General features: G+C 42.5%; 1 protein-coding gene across 2 annotated transcripts; it reads left to right on the top strand.

The window, feature by feature from the left end:
* The first annotated feature begins 2,632 nt into the window (after positions 1-2,632).
* BIVM (basic, immunoglobulin-like variable motif containing) lies at positions 2,633-17,292 on the top strand. 2 transcript variants are annotated; one of them, XM_076361348.1, is made up of 11 exons: positions 2,633-2,696; positions 4,060-4,663; positions 6,149-6,275; positions 7,192-7,287; positions 7,380-7,484; positions 9,355-9,449; positions 10,731-10,863; positions 11,984-12,055; positions 12,925-13,008; positions 14,970-15,066; positions 15,999-17,292. In XM_076361348.1, the coding sequence occupies exons 2-11, from the start codon at positions 4,174-4,176 to the stop codon at positions 16,287-16,289; spliced, it is 1,590 nt and encodes a 529-aa protein (XP_076217463.1). In that variant the 5' UTR covers positions 2,633-2,696; positions 4,060-4,173; the 3' UTR covers positions 16,290-17,292. The 2 variants fall into 2 exon arrangements, with proteins under 2 accessions (XP_076217463.1, XP_076217471.1); XM_076361356.1 differs by lacking the exon at positions 11,984-12,055.
* Positions 17,293-17,901: the final 609 nt, after the last annotated feature.

Here is a 17,901-nt window from a genome sequence, read left to right as displayed (position 1 = left end):
AGGACCACTTGGGTCAATGAAAGTAGTCTTTTCCAACCAGCAACCTCATTACAAAATGCCTTAAAAAATTATCAAGCTCCAAGTTTTAAAGGCATAGTTTTTGTCTCCTGCTGTTCCTATTGACATATTTCTTCAGGACATTCAGCAGTTAGAAGACTTGCAATTTCCAGTCTAAAAATTCATGCAGGCGCTATTTTATATTCATGACCCTTTAGGTCCTCTCCCTTCCCCATCTTTACTCTCTTGATGTATTTTACAGGCTGAAATCACACTCCTTCTCAGCTTATGTTTTGTTGTACGAGACAAGCCAGTCTCCTTTAGTGGAAGAGAACTTTAAAGATGTTTTTATTTAAAAAGAAATTTCATAGCTATAGAATTCACAGAACGTCCATCCTCTTCCTAGCAGGGCTGCATCGGCACATTAAAAAAAGCACAGCAGCGATGAAGTAAAGGTGACACTCTTCTACCCTCCTGCCTTTCTCTCCTCCGGCTTTTCTCCCCCACATAAGCACAGCTCGGGGAATCCGTGGAGATCTGGCACTATTTGTCAGCACCCAAACAAGTTGTAAAATAAATCATGCAACCTAATTTTAGTCCTGGCTGGCAAAGCCAACGTTGCTGCTATCCTAATGCCTGTAATTTGGCTCAGAGAAAAATGCTTTGGAGGCAGAATTGTTTAATTACTGCAAAGGCTGTTGGCCGACTAAGGCTCAACAGGCTTCCAGCTGGCGAAGACATAAGGGACGCCCTCCATTACGAGAGGTAGGTTGCCTCGGGATGAAGCCACATCAAATTCTGAATCTGATCTAGGTCTTGTCTTACTCGCGTTCAGGGGATGGCAAACTTGGCTGTGCCAACAAGCGTTAGAGGACTTTTGCACCTTTGCTCTGCCTAACCACTGAAAACTATCAAATAACCCTTAACATTTGAGGAGAAATTTGATTCTTCTTTCCATTATTTGCAGCACCTCTCACAGAAACTATTGCTGGGAGTAGGGGCTCTGTGGGCACCATGCTGTAATCACTAGCATTGAATCTTCTGTCAGCAGGACACCATGTACTTTTTGATCTTTCTCTGTTTTGGTTTGTATTTTAAATTTGTAACTACTTTGCTATAAAAGCAATCATTTAATATTACAAATCTGACTATTTAAAAATAAATACATTTTAAACAATTGTGGCAGTACCGGAAGCGCTCCACTCATGTCTTCAGTGTCACACGTTTGTTCACGGTGAAAATATGCTGACTGCAACGAAGATGAGACAGGAAATATTGCCAGCAGTTCCAGACGCTGTTGCCCGAAATAATCTTTTGTTCCTTTAGAGAGTTTTCCAGAAGCATTTTTGTTACATGTATTCTTACTACGGTCAGGGAAACCAAGAGAAACCTGGCGCAAATAAAAGGTCCGGACGTCTGTCCCTTGCTCCCCAGGAGGAATCCAACGCTCGCTTTCCCGCTCCCACACCTTCCCCACCCTCAATGGGAAGACGTAGCCATGTTAGAAGCGCGACACCAAGACCGAGCCAAGACTTGCCGTGAGCCCAGCCGAGCCTAGCCTAGCCTACTTTAACCTGAGGGCAGCTCGGGGCAGGCGCCCCGGGCACCCTGCTGCCCTCGGAGCAGCGGGCACAGCAGAGCGGCCTCCGGCCTCGCCACCAGCCCGCACCAGGCACCTGCACCGGGCTGTGCGGCGGGGCTCCCGTGCGCCACGACCCGCGGGCGGGGAGGCACCGAGCCCGGACGGGCCCGTTCGGGGAAGGCAGGTGCCACGGGGCCCGGGTAAGCAGGAGCGGGGGATGCGGCGAGGGCGGGGGGGTGACCCCGAGCCTGCCGAGGTAGGCGTTTCAGCGGCCGGCTGCCCGGGGCTGGGCAGCTTCACTCAGCACCTGCAACGCTTTGGACGGCCGTCGGCGGTGGGTGATGTGTACCGGGGTTTTCCGCAGCCGCGCACCCGTCAGTCAACACGGCTTCGCTTTGTCAAACGCACTTGGAGCTTCCCGCGCCGAGCGGGCACGGGCCCAGCGGGTAAACCCAGGCGTCTTACTGCTCTGCTCTGCTCTCCTCTCCTCTCCCCCAGGCGCCATCTCCCACTCGCCCTCCCATTTACGCCTTGCCTTTCCCGAATCCCCGTCCAACACCCGGAGCCTCACCTCGGCGGGCAGGTGAGAGCTCTCCCCTGCCCCGCTCAGGCCAGGGAGGAGCGCAGCCGCCAGCCGGCGTACGCATCGCTTCTCCCGCCGCCCGGCCCGGCCCGGCGGCCGGGGCCCCACAGAGCGGCCCGCCTTCCTGTCCGAGCTGCTCCTCCCTTCCCCCGCCCGCCCGCGGGGCAGCAGCGGACGAGACCATAAGGGCGCATACGGGGGGGACGCCGCCAAAGAGGTGCCTCTCACAGCGCCGAGGCGCGGTCGCGGCCCAGTCGGGAGACCTGCACCCTGTTCCTCTGAGGCACCGTGAGGGCCCGCAGGGGGAGCGCGGCCGCCGCCGGGCAGCCCCGCGCCTCCCCCCGGCCGGCTGCGGGAGTTGGTGCCGGCCGGCGGCGGCGCTGAGGAGGCGGGGGGCGGTGGGGGCGCAGGTGAGCCCGCGGCGCGGCACCCTCCTCCCCCCCCCCCCGCGCGCCGTGTCTGTTTCCGGCGCGCTCGTGTCCCCGCTCCGCCGCGGCCGGGGGAGGCGACGCAGGCGGGCGCCGCGCCGCGCAGGTAACGGGCCGGGAGCGCGGGCCGCGCCGCCGGGCAGCGGCCCTTCCCCTCTCCCCCCCACCGCCGCTGCGCCGCCGGGCGCCCCCGCGCCGCCGGCCCTCGCAGGCGCTGAGGAAAGGAGCGGGCCCACCCTCCCGGCGGGTCCCGGGCCCCGCTGCCGCCGAGCCGCGGCCCCTTCCCCCAGCCCGGGGCTGTTCACTCTGGAACCGACTGGCGGCAGCGCGGGGGGCGGGGCCGCAGAGCCGCGCCGAGGCCCCCATTGGCGGCGCCCCAGCCCTCCCGCCCCTCCCCGGTGCTGAGGCCGGCTGTCCCCGGCGGCCGAGCCCCCACGGAGCTGGCGAGAGCGGATCCTGCCGGGGCCGCTCGGCAGGATCGGGGCTGGGCGCCGCTCGGCTGCGTTCAGTGCAGGCAGCGGCGGAGTACGTGCGTGTGTTTTGGTGTTTCCGTGTAGCCTTTCAAGTAGAGCCCTGCCCGCGTTTGGTTGCGAGACCCGCTTCTGGCAGGGGAAGGCTCGGGCCCTGCTGGTGCAGTTCAGTGGCCGGCGGCCGGTGTCCCAGGAGCCCGCTCTCGGGGGAGACTCCTGCCGCCTGCGGGCCGGCTTTCCCGTCCGCGGCGTGCGTCTTCGCACCGCGGGCGTGCCAACTGCTGAGAGGAGGGATCACACGTACTGTCAATTCGCTCTTTAAAAAAGATCGTTAAAAGGAAGCCAGCCTTCTGAGTTTGTTTTTGGTAATTCTGGGCTACTATAAATAAAACCCGATGCTTTTCTTTCTCACATCTTGAAGAATAGGAGGCGCGCACAAATAAAAGGGGACCCTTAACAGCCGTTTGAGGAAAGCAGTGAAACAGATTGAGGGCAGTGTTGTCAATTTACAGTCAAGGGAGGTAATAGTTACTGTAATTTTCTGTAAGCTTGAACTTAATTTGCAGCAAAATTATGCAGGATTCTTGAGAATCAAGTGAGCTTAAGTTGCTCTTTCTGTGACTTATTAATTTGTATGAATTATTTTGGACTCCACATATGTAAGGTGTTGTGACTGTAAGGAGTAGAAGTGATCAACCACAAATACATAAATGTAGGAAGCTTTTCATTTTTTTTAATTTTATTTTTTTATTCGTGTGCTGGTTTACAAGTGTAATTACTGACAGTGTCTTCTTCATGGTATTACTATGGGGCTGTTGGCACCTCACAATAAAAAGTGCTGTTTGTAGAATTCTAGAGGTGCCTAGGAAAAGACACGGTGTAAGTTGTCATGTATCTTGAAGGGTATTTCAGCTCTTATTGGATATGAGTTTAAAGATAAGCTTTGTGTATATTTTATGTTGATTGAGACACCTGTACTAACTTACCATTTTCTTTCAGGTACCTCGTCAATACCTTGCAGAGGCAATGGAGGCAATGATGCAAACTCTGTTGTAATTAAAACATAAAGAAAAACATATTCTTAGCTGTACAATACTCTTTCAGTATCGTTCAATGCCTAACATTTCAGAAGATGAAAAGGAGAATGGTTCTGGAAATAATGGAAACACTGAAAACAAACCTGGGAAAGAATCCCCAGAAGCTTCTCTTCATGATCCCGTGAAGCCATACTGCATGTCAGACTCCTCCGCTGCGTCCTTGGTGTCTAGGGGAGACGGGCATTATCCATGGGGATGTCCTGTGACTCATACACGAGAGAAATTTTATACCATCTGCTCAGACTATGCTTTTTTAAACAGAGTAACATCTATTTGTAAAAGCCCAAGTGCTTCAGTTAGTGCCTGCCTGTCAGGCAGTGCTGCCTTAAACGTTGGAAATAACACACCTAGCTTACTCGGCATTCAAACTGGTGCTTCAGAGATAATCTACAGTGAAGAGACTAACTTGGAAAGCTTGCCTGGCGATCTTGGAAAGCTTCCACTGGCATGGGAAATCGACAAATCGGAGTTCAATGGCATGGCCACAAATCTGAAGAACAAAGCAGGTGAGGTGGTGAAGATTTGATGTGGTGATAGGAAAAGGCTTCATGTTTACAACTTGTTTGTGGAGGGAGCTGGTCAGCACGTGTATCTCTTGGGGAAGTGCTATAGGAGAGCCTGTACGTCATTTCAAACAATTTGCTCATCGGGAAAGGAGGGAGAGATGGAGGAGGAGTGAAAGTCAAGTGTCGCTGCCTGGGGAAGTGGCTCTAAAACAAGGCTGGCTTCTACTTAACTGTGTGTGGGTTTTTGTGGGGTATTGTTTGTGGTGACTTTTGGTTTGGGTTTGTTTTTTTTTTTTCCCTTGGGTTTTTGGGGTGGGTTTTTTTTTTCTTTTCTTTGAGTAGGACCTAGTGCATTGTGCAGTGATGACTTTCACCTGTTAAGTACCGGTTTGTCACTTGCAGAAATCTTTCAAGGTACTTCAGAGATGTATTTTGAAATTAAAGACATAGTTTATGGCAAGAAGTAAATGAAATCATTACAGTGTTATTTAGGAAAGCAGTTGTTTTCTGTAACAAAATTGTATATATTTTGATTTCCTATAGGCATACAGTGTTAGGGAGCCCATTTCTTTAAAACTGTCTCCTTTGGTGCCTCCTATGTTCTTTCTCTGCTTAGTCACAGATTGCAGCTGTGAATCAGGCACTTGCACACACACACTTGGTTTTCTTTGTCCTGTAATCCCTCTGCTTAGCTAGAGCTGGCTGTAGATTTTTTTTCCATAATGGGTTGGCTAGCTAGTCAAGTTCCTGTTTTGTCTTATTAGTGTGAAACCAGTTTAGCAAAACTTAAATACGGTTAGCAAATTGTCATGGCCTTTTCATGTGTACATGTAGTGTCTTTAAAAATAAGAAACAAATGGTAATATCTTACAGGATGGTAAGTTTTGCTAAAATATATGTGGTATATTTCATTTGGATATGATGGCTTCAAAATGGGACAGAAATATTCCTGCTCTAGCACGTGGCCCAACTCTTCATTTTCCACTGTCTTAGTGGCTTACAAAAAGGAAAAGACCTTGAGAGTGTATTATTCTCACTGGATTTGCATGTAAGTTTTCATCGGAAGGTGTAGCTGGTTACAGAGCTTGGCTGTGAAAAACAAGTGTTTCGTTATGTTTCCCTGTGCATTTAATGTTAGGAGATGGGAAGTCCGTGTTGGTCTGAGAGTCTATTTCTGGGATGGCTGATTTAACGCATTAGAATAATCAGATTGACTGCTCTCTCTAAACAGTCGGGCAGGTCATCATTCATTCTATTCAGAAAAACACGACGTTGTTTACGGAGCTAATGGCAGCTTTACAAACCTGTTGACAATCTTGATTATGCATTTGGGCTTTTTCCTTCAATTAATGTTTAGTCCCAGTTTGCACTTACTGACACAACCAGTGTCTCTATTTGAGGTGCATGCTGTTACTAAAAATATTTAAGAAGAAAGATATTAAGGGTAAACTAGGCATTCATTTGTTTCTGAAATCTGTTTTGCAGGCAACATGAAGAAACAAGTGACAAAGAAAAAATCCCTAGACAGAAAAAGCAAACAATACAGGGAGTGTCCTCAGCGTTCTGCTCTTGAAGACGTGAAGGAGAGGAAAGTGTTGGACCTCCGGAGATGGTAGTATTTATGAATTGTATTTAAGATTATCCTCGTACAGTTTGTCAGTAAACACTGCTGCTGGTTATCTGATTTCAAACTTCTTAATAATGTCTTCATGGGTTTTTTTATTAGAAATGGGGATATGTTAAGCATACATAAACTAAATCTCATACTTTCTACAAGAAGAATGAGAGCTTCTCTCCCATCTGTTGAAATTCTAAACCCATTTTTCTTTCTGAACATTTTTTTTCTTTCAATAAGGAAAAAAATTTTGTGGGGATTCATTGCTAAAAAAAAAAATGCAAGTTTGTTAGCATGGTCAGGCAAAAAGTAACCTTAAACATAGTACAGATATGTCTTACTCCTGATTTTTCTTTTGACTGGGAAATACTTGACCAGAATCTGTCAGTTCTATACAGCCTATATCATGTGAATATAGCTCACTAAATTCACTTAGTTTAATGAATCTGTCTGGTTCTTACTGTATACCTATGACATCAGAAAGTTAGAGTTAGCCTAGGGAATCTGCGACCTGGAATGACATTCATTAGTAAATTGGTAGAGATGCAGCTTACTACAAGTTCACATGTAAGAAGAGACTGGATCAAACTGTACATTTTATTAGTACAGAACCATTTTTTCCTACAGCATCATTTGTACAGAACTCCCATGGGACTGTTAGAAATTTGACTGATTTGTATGAAATAGGGTAGTAGTATCTGACAAACTTAAAGAAATTGGTTAACATATTTGCTCTCTTTTTTTTTTTTTTTTTAAAGAATGCACTCCCTTTTTTTTTTTAATACAGGTGAAGTAAAAACATTTAATATAACATGACACTTCAGTGGCATGGCATGCAGAAAAGTAGTTCAGGTTGCTCTTGTAACTAAATCAAGAATGCTTACTAACGTGTTTGGGTTTTTGTTTGTTTTAGGTATTGTGTTAGCCGACCTCAATACAAGACTTCCTGTGGAATTTCATCCTTAGTGTCTTGCTGGAATTTCTTATATAGTACACTGGGAGCTGGAAGGTAAGTCACACATAGACCGCTTTGCCTCTAGAGAGTCTAAAATATATTGCTAATTACTTTATTAAACAATACTTTTTCCCCCCCCCCCCCAGTTTACCACCTATTACTCAAGAAGAAGCTTTGCATATACTGGGCTTTCAGCCCCCATTTGAGGAGATTAGGTTTGGTCCCTTCACTGGAAATACAACTTTAATGAGGTATGTCTGATTCTTTTGATGTAGCTAAATTGTTAAGGTATGCAAAAATAACATAAAACTAAGGTAGCACTTTTAAAAATACAGTAGTAGTTCATTTATTTAAAAAAAAAAAAAAGTGGCTGACACAAGTTAGTCCTCTTAAGTTTTAGAATAATGAAGCATACCTGGGTACTCTGACAGTGCCCAAAGAAACCTTTCAAAGAGTTTTTTGCGCTAGTCATTTTGTATAGTGCAATGTTGCTACACAGATCAGGTGAACACGAAATTCTATTTGATTTTTGGTTCAGTTTGTTTAATGGTCGTGTAATACTCTAACGAATCCAGTCTCCTGGTTAGGAAATTTTTTCTTTACCCTCATTTTCCTGTTTTTGAAAATGCATGTTAAATGCTTGTTAATGTCACTGAAACAGCCTGAAAAGGCAATCGATATACTAGTAGCTTTATGTAAAAATTAATTTAAGAATTGAAAATGAGATAGTGAGTGCTGCACCTTTGCTGCACTGGAGCTGTTCAGGAGAAGGAGGGGGGGGGGAAGAAAAAAAAGAAAAGATGGGGCTGGAGTCACAGAAGACTTGGACTTTCAAATTCTGTTTCACTTCTGCTCTGCTGTTTCCTGATCTTGATCACTTGGGTCTAAAATCTTTGTCTTTTTTATCTTGTTTTATTAAACTCATAAGGAATGTTAGGATTAAACAGGGCTGGGAGCATATTGTACTTGAGCGTTGAACATCTTGACAGGGCTTTGGTATGTTACCCTTCTGTGAGATCTAAAAATTTTGCAGTGTTCTTGCCTGTTTCATGAGTTGCATTTGATCTCGTTAGTATTTTTGAAGGCAATATATAAGGTTTGGCACAGAATGTGGGTGCTGGATTTGAAAATGTGGCAGCAGTCTGTTCTTTAATGGTAGCATACTGGCTAGATCGTTGAAGAGTGTCATGAAAATTTCCTTCTCTGCCTTGGGAGACTTGGATCCAGATTTTGTATCTCTTCAGGAGTATGTCAGGGTATAGCAACCCTTATAGACCAAGCTGATAAAGTGTTCTGTCTCTTTATATCAACAGTCTATACAGCCAAAAGTTAAACTTGGCATTCTTCTTCATTTTCCCCTGTGAGTGCCCTAAGCGCTGCAGAAAAGTTACCCTTACTAGGTTTTTTCTGCCTGGTCAAATCATTTTTAAGTACTTGGCAGACTGGAAAACAGGAGGGCTGAGAGCCAAACCCGTCACCCGACATGGGTTTATGATTGAGGTATTGTCTTCAGAGAGGTGAATTCGAATCTTCTAATGTGGAAAAGTAAATATCTGAGACAAAATCTTCTTGGCAGACCTGTCCTCACGTACTGCTGCTGTGAGGAGTTGCAGTATGGGACTCCTGTAACACTTGGGCATGGTGAAGCTTACATGATAGAAGCCCAGCATGATATGCAGAAGGTCTCACTTGAAGGGTCCTGCCTTCTGATGTCTTAGAAGATTCCCTTTGTGCAGCTTACAAATCATGGTTGAAGCTTGGCATTTCAGAATGTGAGTGTCTTTCTAAAGGCTGAGTAACTGAAAGTTAGAGGTGACTGGACTGAATACAATAGGACCAACGTTTCAAATCCAGCCCTTTGGTTATTATGAATCTATGTCGGGTCTGAAAAAGCAAGATGGAGGAAAAGGCTTTGAGTATTTATATATCCCTCTAGGGTATGTTAAGTTTTGTTTGTATTAGGGTACCATGGTCATCTACAATCTATATACTACTGAGGTAGGTACTTAGTAGCACACCGAGACTTTTTTCTTAAACTGTCAAGCAGAGGAAAAGTGGGAGGAAAGACAATTGCGTTTGATAACTCTTGAGTTACTACAATCTTTAAGCTTATTGTTTCAGATGGTTTAGGCAAATAAATGATCACTTCCATATCAAGGGATGCTCCTATGTTCTGTACAAACCTCATGGGAAGAACAAGACAGCTGGAGAGACTGGTACGTAGCTAATCCTAAAGCATTCGTCTTGCGGTATATAAACTGAAAAATCCTGCAATGTGTAGCATTTGACAGGACAAATTCTGTAAGTGGTACTTCCAGTTTGAGATAAGCTATCAAATAGCTCCAAGTTGCCTGATGTTTCTGGTTTTACTTTTCTTTTGCCAAACCTTTCATTTGTACTTTTATTTATATAAAATATATTCTGTGCTATATCTTCTGCTATCACAGACCTGGAATTTTAAGGTATCCAGGAGGACACTGCACTTCCAGTTCTGTGTTGGTGTCCTGGAAGATGTGTTTGCTGTAATGTCCTGGGGGAGCAGCATGTTTTTATTTCAGCATTTTAGAAATCTATGTTGTATAAAAACTTAGAATGTACAGCACAAAAGTATTAATGTCTTTAATAAATGTTTTGTACTTTTAAAAATGCAATTTTAAAGTTAGTGAACTCATCTGTTCTGCCCGAGTTTAGCTAACATCTGTCTCCAAAAGTTAGGTGATTATGCTCAAGTAGCTTATGAAGCTGCATTTTTAATGTTTACTTTTAAGTGTGCTACCTGAAGAAAAATTATACTTTCATATACAGTTTATTAGCCTTTGGTATAGCCTGGGTAATTATCTTCCAACTGGAAGGTTCTTTAAAATGATAAAACCGTGCTGAAAAGTTTTGGGGGAGATTATTAAAGTGGGAATCCCCTTTTTGTTCATGGTATCCCACTTGAGAATTCTTTCATGTTTCAGTGCCTTTCCTAGCCTTTTCCTGAAACTGAGCACTGCAGTCACATTACAAAATATTGTGTGCCCAAGCATGGGAGGTATTCCTGAAACTAGGAAGCTCCAAGAAGCTCATGATACCAAAACGTTTGAAAGCTTTCAGGGATTTCAGCAGTATCGTTGATACGTGCTACATCTGACTTGGGGCAGTGGGACTGCATTGTGTTGCAGTGTGTATTTCCTAGGTTAAGAGATACTTTCGGTTCTTTTTTTTTTGCAGAACAAGTAATTTTTAACATGACTTTGGTCTAAATACAATGTATACTTTCTATTGCATTTCCCTAATACAGACTGTGTGGCAGATGTTATTTTTTTTGTACCAGGCAGGAAATTAAATACTAAGAAGTTTGAAATCAGAACTGTATTTTGTGCATGCCTGTCAGGTCATGTCCTCTAATTTAAAAAGCAGTGTAACTATTTTATGATATCAAATAGGTCTTTTTTGCTGAGGATGTTATGCAGGACCCGAAGCACTCTGGACTGTAACCTGATCTTTCTTTGTAGCTGCGGGGGCCCTTGCAAAGCTAACACATGGACTGAAAGATGAATCAATGGCCTACATCTACCATTGCCAAAACCATTATTTTTGCCCAATTGGATTTGAAGCAACCCCAGTAAAAGCTAGTAAAGCATATAGGTAAGATACTGTGTTTATGCTTATTTTAGTGGAGGAAATGTACAGAAGAACTTACTGCAAGTTGATACCGTTTTTCTCCCTAAATAACATGAGCATAAGAAGACAATCCCTGACAAAATTAGCAGATACCGATAGTGGGGAGTGCTAAACAATGGAAAGAGTAGGTCACTAGTGTAAGGTGAGCCTCAGTCTTGCACTTTGCTTACCAAGCAGTCTACCTTTGGCTGTGTTGAAGATGTAGAGTCACATCAAGGAATGGAGAATGCTAGCTCTACTTTTAGAGTTCAGAATGGTAATTGTGTGGAGGTAATAAAGCGTAATCATCTGAATCTAATTTGTTCCCAGTGTGAGACTGTGACCATGGGGTTAATGAAAGCTTTTAGTATATGAACAAAAGAATACAGAAGTTTTTTATTAAGACTGCATTCACTGACATGCCATGTGAGTGAGGAGAGTTTGGAAAATAGGTCCCGAACAGAAGTCCAACACATCAGTCTGATTAAATTTTACCAAAAGGTTAATGGCTTGCTTACTTGATCAGTTACTAAGAATCTGCACTGGAAGAGCAAAGTAAAAAAAAATTGTTTACTGGACCAAAAATGCAGTTTGAGAAATAATGTGGTCCAGCGTGTGGAAACTTAACATGTCTTATATCTATTTTGAATTTATATTGTTTAGTAATGACTGAGAGCAAAAATTTCAATAGTTTGCCCATGGTTGAAATGGATTCTCAGTCACTAGTGATGTTATTTTTAAGTCAATATTAGATTTTCTTCCTAAAAGCAGATCTCTTCTGACAATGTAACATGAAGTAATGACTTCAAGGAGCTTATATAGCCTTATTTTAGGCTGGAGGTCAGACCAGAAAAGCATCCTGTTCTCTTCATATCTTCTAATATCTTACTGGGAGAAATGATGTTTAGGTTCCAGAAGCACTATTAATAGGTTCTGCAGCAGTTCTTGTTTACCTGTTTTTGCATTCTAGTTACAAAGGAAAGCTTTTCTTTAAAAATCAAGCTAAGAAATGTTTTAAGTTCCAAAAGAAATGGGTAGATAGGTTGCTAGGCTGAGTTTAGGAGACAGTTCCTAGGTCACCCACAGACTTCCTGTATGATCTTAGGTTGCTGGATTTGGACTCGGGAGACCTGGGTTCAGTTCCCAGTTCAACCACAGACTTCCAGTGTGACTTTAGGTAAGTCAATTAATCTATCCTGTGTCTTGGTTTCCTATCTGTACAATGATGGCATACGTTGTTATTTTACAGGGAATTATAAGCAAACAAATTATTGCAAGCAGTAAGGCCATATGCTGTCTAATTCCCTAGGCAGAAAGATCTCAGTTTTTGTTACAGTTGAAACTGAAGTAGTTTTTCACGGGATAATTATACACAGGAAGTCACAGAACAATCCTCTATATCTCAGCAGTCTGCCCTGACGTCTGTCACAAATTTTGCCTGACAAGGTTACGGCAGGTTTTGAGTTTCTTGGAAGTTGCTCACAAACTTGAACGAGTATTGGTTGAGGGTTTTGTTTTTTAATATGTGGTATTGGATGCTTAGGAGGAAGGGATTGAAGTTACCAGTTGTCTTCATACAGGTTACCCTACAGCTGTCAGTAACAACTGTCAGCTGGGGTGTAGTTTAAAAATAGTGGAAAGGGCTCTTCCGTGACTCTGTTAGATATCACGGATGGGGAGGAAGATGTTTGTTCCACGTTCATGTGGCTTTCCACAACTCTTATTTCCATTGTTACATATATATTTATATTTGGATCTTACACTAGGCTGCCTTTCATCTGAGTAACACTATTTTTTAGGAAGATCTGTCTTTTTCCCAAGTAATAAGCAATAGCTTCTATCTTGCTTCCAGGCCTTGTGAAACAAAAAGTTTCCCTGTATGCAATTCCAAACACTATTTATAGCGCAGGAGCTGGTTTTTAGTTTGGCTGAGGAAGCAATTTTAAATGTTAGAAAATCCTAAAAAGAACAACAGAATGTTAATCTCTCTTTTTCTTTTTAGTATGCACAATAAATCTTACTAGGATTGTATCTTCTATTGAACAGAGGTCGTGTCTTGCAGCAAGAAGTAGAATATTGGATCTTAATTGGAGAGCCGAGCAGAAAACATCCAACAATACACTGTAAAAGGTATGTTACTTGGTAAAAATTTAAAACAATATATTTTCTTTCAAAACAAACTGTATTTCTCTACTAAGGGTCACCAAGCGACTTTATAGGTTTGTTTGGTTTTTTTTAATGAATATACTATAGTTCTAACAGAAACAGGTGCTTTAGTGAGAAACTTCATGTTTTGACCTCAAGGCTGGCTCTGCAATTTTATATCGCGTGGCAGGACACGTGTGGGCTGCTGGAAGCCACAGCCTGTTTCTCTTGTTTGAGCGTGACACAGCTCACATTAGTCAGGAAGAAAAGACACCTCAGCCGTCTGCGGTCGTGCCAATTGCGACGTGCAGGCTGCGTGAACTTTGGAGGAGTTTATGCCGCAGTTGAGGACGTACACAGGCTGCGTCTGGGGTGTGCACAGGATATTATGCTGCTACCAAGATCTCCTAGCTCAGGCGCAGGTACAGCCTGTACTCTGTTGCGTTATTAGCTTATCTGTGCATTAAAACAATACATTTATGGTGAGGTCTGGCTCATACGAAGCTGGTGTCTAAACTAGACATACAGACTAGGAGAGCTAGAGGGCGCTATGGAGAAAGTTTGTCGATGAGTTATATTTGTCATGCTAAATTAATAGAACAGCTTTCTCAGCTTTACTTGACGTGCTAGTTCATAATGCCTAGTATTAATTTCTGAAATGAGGGAACAGTGCAAAAGAATAGTATTCCTCAAGAAACCAATTCCGTGGCCAAAACATAGGTTTTAGCAAATAGCTTCTCTGCCACCCCTTGAGTTAATTATGGAGTGATTTTTCTTGGTACATTAGGAAAAGAGCTGTGGGGGGGGGGAAAAAAAATCACACAATTTACTCTTTGTTTCCTCTTCTTTATTCTCTAATTATTTTGAAAATTGTTTGAAAGTGATTATCTGACGGTTTCATGGCCAGTCAGATCTATCCCAGTACCTAAACCCCAGATACCTTCTTTTTTTTGTTTTGTTTTGTCAGTGATGTGATTATGTCAATAACTGTAAATAGCCGGATACTTTGGGCTAATGAGATCAAGTGCAACAACATAAAAATCACATTATGCATGCGGTTGCTGTGCTGAGAAATGGCGTACTATCCATCCTACTGACAGAATTTTGTCCTGTGGTATGAGCTACAAATGGCACAGGAAAAGGTTTCTGAATATAGAATACAAACCTTTGTAATATTATTTTTGATGGCGGAGATGTTCTTCCTCCTGCTACAGTCCCAATGAGAGCTAGCAGAAAGTTCTGTGCTTAAGGTGGGAGGACAAAGTTTGGGGTAGAAATGGATTTTCTGAACTTGGAGGGTGATGTTAGAGAGGAGCAGGTAATTGGACGTTGACAGAACTGAAAAGGCGATGTGTAGGCTTAAAGAGGTCTGGAATATGGGGATATTTGTTGCAGTTGGGCTAGAAGGAGCTATGAAACTCTGAAGAGCTGAGTGAATGGGGAATGATTGAATTGATAGTTTATTACAGATGGGAATTAAATAGAGGAGTGAGTTATGGTGAGAGCTGTCTGGTAAAAACAGATTTGGTGGGCAAAAAAACCCAAGGGTTTGAACAAAATAATATAAAAGGGTAAGGGAGGATTAAATAAAGTAAAAGCTAGTGTTTCTCCTTGCCTGAACTGCGCTTTGCTTCTTCCTTTCACAAACTGACAAATTGGTAAGGTGAGCAACGCAACTAATGACTCGAGTGCTCTTACTCATTTTGGAAGGTGTTTCCCAAGAGCAGGAATAATCACTGAATGCTTTGATTAAAAGTGACGCTTTTACGTCTAGCTTGATTTCTCTAATACTGAGGCTTTTATATCTTTACACGCTCGTTTATCTTGAAATCACTGGTAAGACTATTTAAAGTTGCAGATCTGTGTTTGCATGTGTGTGTACATGAGTCTTAGTGGTGCTGAGGTTTCATAAATGTCAGCTAAGTAGTAATAATCTTATTCTGTAGGTGGGCAGATATTGTCACTGACCTAAACACCCAAAATCCAGAATATCTAGACATTCGACACCTAGAGAGAGGATTGCAGCATCGAAAAACAAAGAAGGTAAGGTAAACATACTAAGATGGGAGGAAATTCATGGTAGATTTTTGGCAAACTTATTCATACTTCAGTAGTGTAAGATAACGTCACTAAAAGTGTTGCTGAAGACAGAAGTCAGATGTGGGTACTTACATACCAGAGTCATTTATATTTACTTGCAGGACGAGGTACAATGCAGCAGTAGCCTGGCATATGCTAGGATGAACCAGGATATCTGCCTACACAAGATATTTGGTCACAATATTTAACCTTGGTGGCTTAAAATGTAGCTGCAGCAAGTATAGAAATACTCTACAGACAAATTACAGACAGATCCTTTTGGTGCGTGGCCTTCTAGCTACATGCAAGCAGGAAAGAAAGTACAGTAGAGCAGGATCAAACATAAAAGAATGAGGATCAAACATAAAAGAATGCACGTGTCTGTTGCGTGGACTTACTGTCAATACATACAGCTTTCTTTCCTATAGATAGGATATATCTCGTGGGTGGGGGGATGTATTTTTGATTTGCAGATTGAAAGTCTGTGAGAAATAATAGGCTGAAGAGATGATTTCAAATGTGGAGACCCTATGGAAGACCGTGTCAGCAAGATGAGAAGGGACCAGAAGAGATAATTTGTGTGAAAGTGGTTGGAGAGTAAAAAGACTAGCAGGAGATAAGTTACACTAGCCCACGAAAGTTAAAAGGGATAACTTAAAAAGATGAGAAAGAAGGCAGTAACTGAATCTGGGAAACAATCAAAATTGATTGAGCCAAATTGTTTGTTTGTGGATATAGTTTTGTGGGGGGGTTTTGTTTGTTTGTGTGTTGTTGCGGTGTTTTTGTTTTCTTTTTTAAAGAATTCTGTTACCCGCCAAGATGCTAATTTTGTATATCTATGTATGTTACAAGTGCGCCTGTGTGCATTTAACGAAGAACGTTTTTACTTTGATTAGGTTGGAGGAAATCTTCATTGCATCATTGCCTTTCAGAGACTTAACTGGCAAAGATTTGGTCCTTGGAATTTTCCATTTGGAAACGTTAGACAGGATAAACAATCCCAAACACAAGGCCAAGGAATTTCCAAATCTGAGAGTGAAGACAATATCTCCAAGAAACAACACGGACGACTGGGTCGATCTTTCAGTGCTGGCTTTCATCAAGAATCTACGTGGAAGAAATCTAATCTTCGTCAGAGGAGGAACAGTGGGTATCAGAGTTACAATGATTATGATGGAAATGATTAAAATTAACTTTAGATAATAGAGTTGATATATTAAAGTTAGTTTTAATCAAGACATATTAGGGATCTTTAGTCCTAGAACACATATGAATAGAAATTATGGTATAAGATACAGCTTCATAATTATTAAATAAATCTGGTGATACGGTTGCAATGGATGAGATCTGAAACTGTAAACTGACAGATAAGCACAGATTATTGTACTTTTGCAATCAAAAGTCAATATGACAGCAAAATCAATCATTTCTTTTGAAATAATTGTACTAGGTCCTGATCCATGAAAACAAAAGAGCAGATTGAAATTAGTCAATGTAATAAACAGACTTCATTGAAAATACTTAGTATTTGAAAGCATGAAAATTTATTATATGACTTTATAAAAAGGGTTATTCTGCAAATGGTGTAAGGGTAAAAGTAAACATTGCCTTCCTTTTTAACACTCCATTTTATTAAGGCTGCCCATATCCAGTGAAAATAAAAAAATCACATAGGTTAGGAAACCCTGTCAGATTTACAAAGTGAACGTACCTTCTCCATTTAGTTCCCAGTAGACTTCTGTCAGTCAGGTAATCATATTTTGTCAAGTAGGTCTCGGTTACTTTCCCCTTCGCTGGATGCCTGTTTTAGACTGAGAGGAATCGCCTGTGGCGGGGAAAGTTCAAGGACGGACCTTCTTTATTGCTTTTGCTCTGTGGGTACAGCGGCTGAATTCTTACCCTGGAGCCTCTTGAGAGCACGGACTCACTTAACACAAGCTTGTGAAATTCAGTATTAAAAAGCTGCATTTACCATTAACCAAATGAGCCGGCTGAACACTGCGTTCTGTTGGCAGTTCTTTTCCTTGTTCAGTCTTAAAACTTCTGTCACTTTGCTGCTGCTCTTTTAATTTTCTGTGAAAGGGATGCAAGTGCCGAAAACTGCTGGCAGCCCTAATGATATTATATACCTCTCAGCCAGCAAACAATTCAAGCTTCTTCAGGTGTCTGTGTGCAGTCTCTCCCCCCCCCCCCCCCCCCCCGATTTGAAATGTATCCATTTGTTTGCTCAAACACATCTCAACAGTTGTAACTTCTGCATACAAATGTTCATACCTGCTCAAGGATTAATTTTTTTGACATAAACAGATTTGTCATGGAATGCAGGGGTTTTGTAGGTTGCTGCTTTTGTTAACCAAAAATGGGAGACTTTTAGACTTTTGTTCTTTCAATAAAATTTGTTTTCTATTTTGTTGTTTGCTTTTCGTTTGTCTCGGGAATGGCGACCCTACGCTTAGTGAAGATTTTCAGGAAAGCAGGTAAACGAAGGGTCAGAATCGCAACCCCTGCTTAGCGAAGTAATCCTGGAGGTAGGATCTCTTTGCTCATAAGGCTGTGCAGCCTCTGTGACTTAACCTCTAATATTCTTCCCAATAAACTTCCCAAATTCTGCAGGCTGATGACTGAACAACACCCATAGGCTTTGAAAATGTAGGTATTTTCCAGATGAACTATTTTCAGACTTAGTTTTTGCAAGCTGGATTTGGGCTGAGGACACAAATCTCTTTAGAATACTCAAGCAGTGTTCTTTAGGGTACTTCAAGGCTTAAATGAGTTATATAAACGTATCCAAGTTTTGCC

The sequence above is a fragment of the Aptenodytes patagonicus genome, chromosome 1, assembly GCF_965638725.1.
Source record: "Aptenodytes patagonicus chromosome 1, bAptPat1.pri.cur, whole genome shotgun sequence".
Taxonomy (NCBI): Eukaryota; Metazoa; Chordata; class Aves; order Sphenisciformes; family Spheniscidae; genus Aptenodytes; species Aptenodytes patagonicus.
This window is presented reverse-complemented; position numbering and strand designations above follow the sequence as displayed.

Coding starts and splice junctions, on each gene's coding strand:
- BIVM (XM_076361348.1), top strand. CDS start 4,174: ATGCCTAACATTTCAGAAGATGAAAAGGAGAATGGTTCTGGAAATAAT. Junction 6,276..7,191: donor GTGTTGGACCTCCGGAGATG/GTAGTATTTATG, acceptor TGTTTGTTTTAG/GTATTGTGTTAGCCGACCTC. Junction 15,067..15,998: donor AGCATCGAAAAACAAAGAAG/GTAAGGTAAACA, acceptor TACTTTGATTAG/GTTGGAGGAAATCTTCATTG.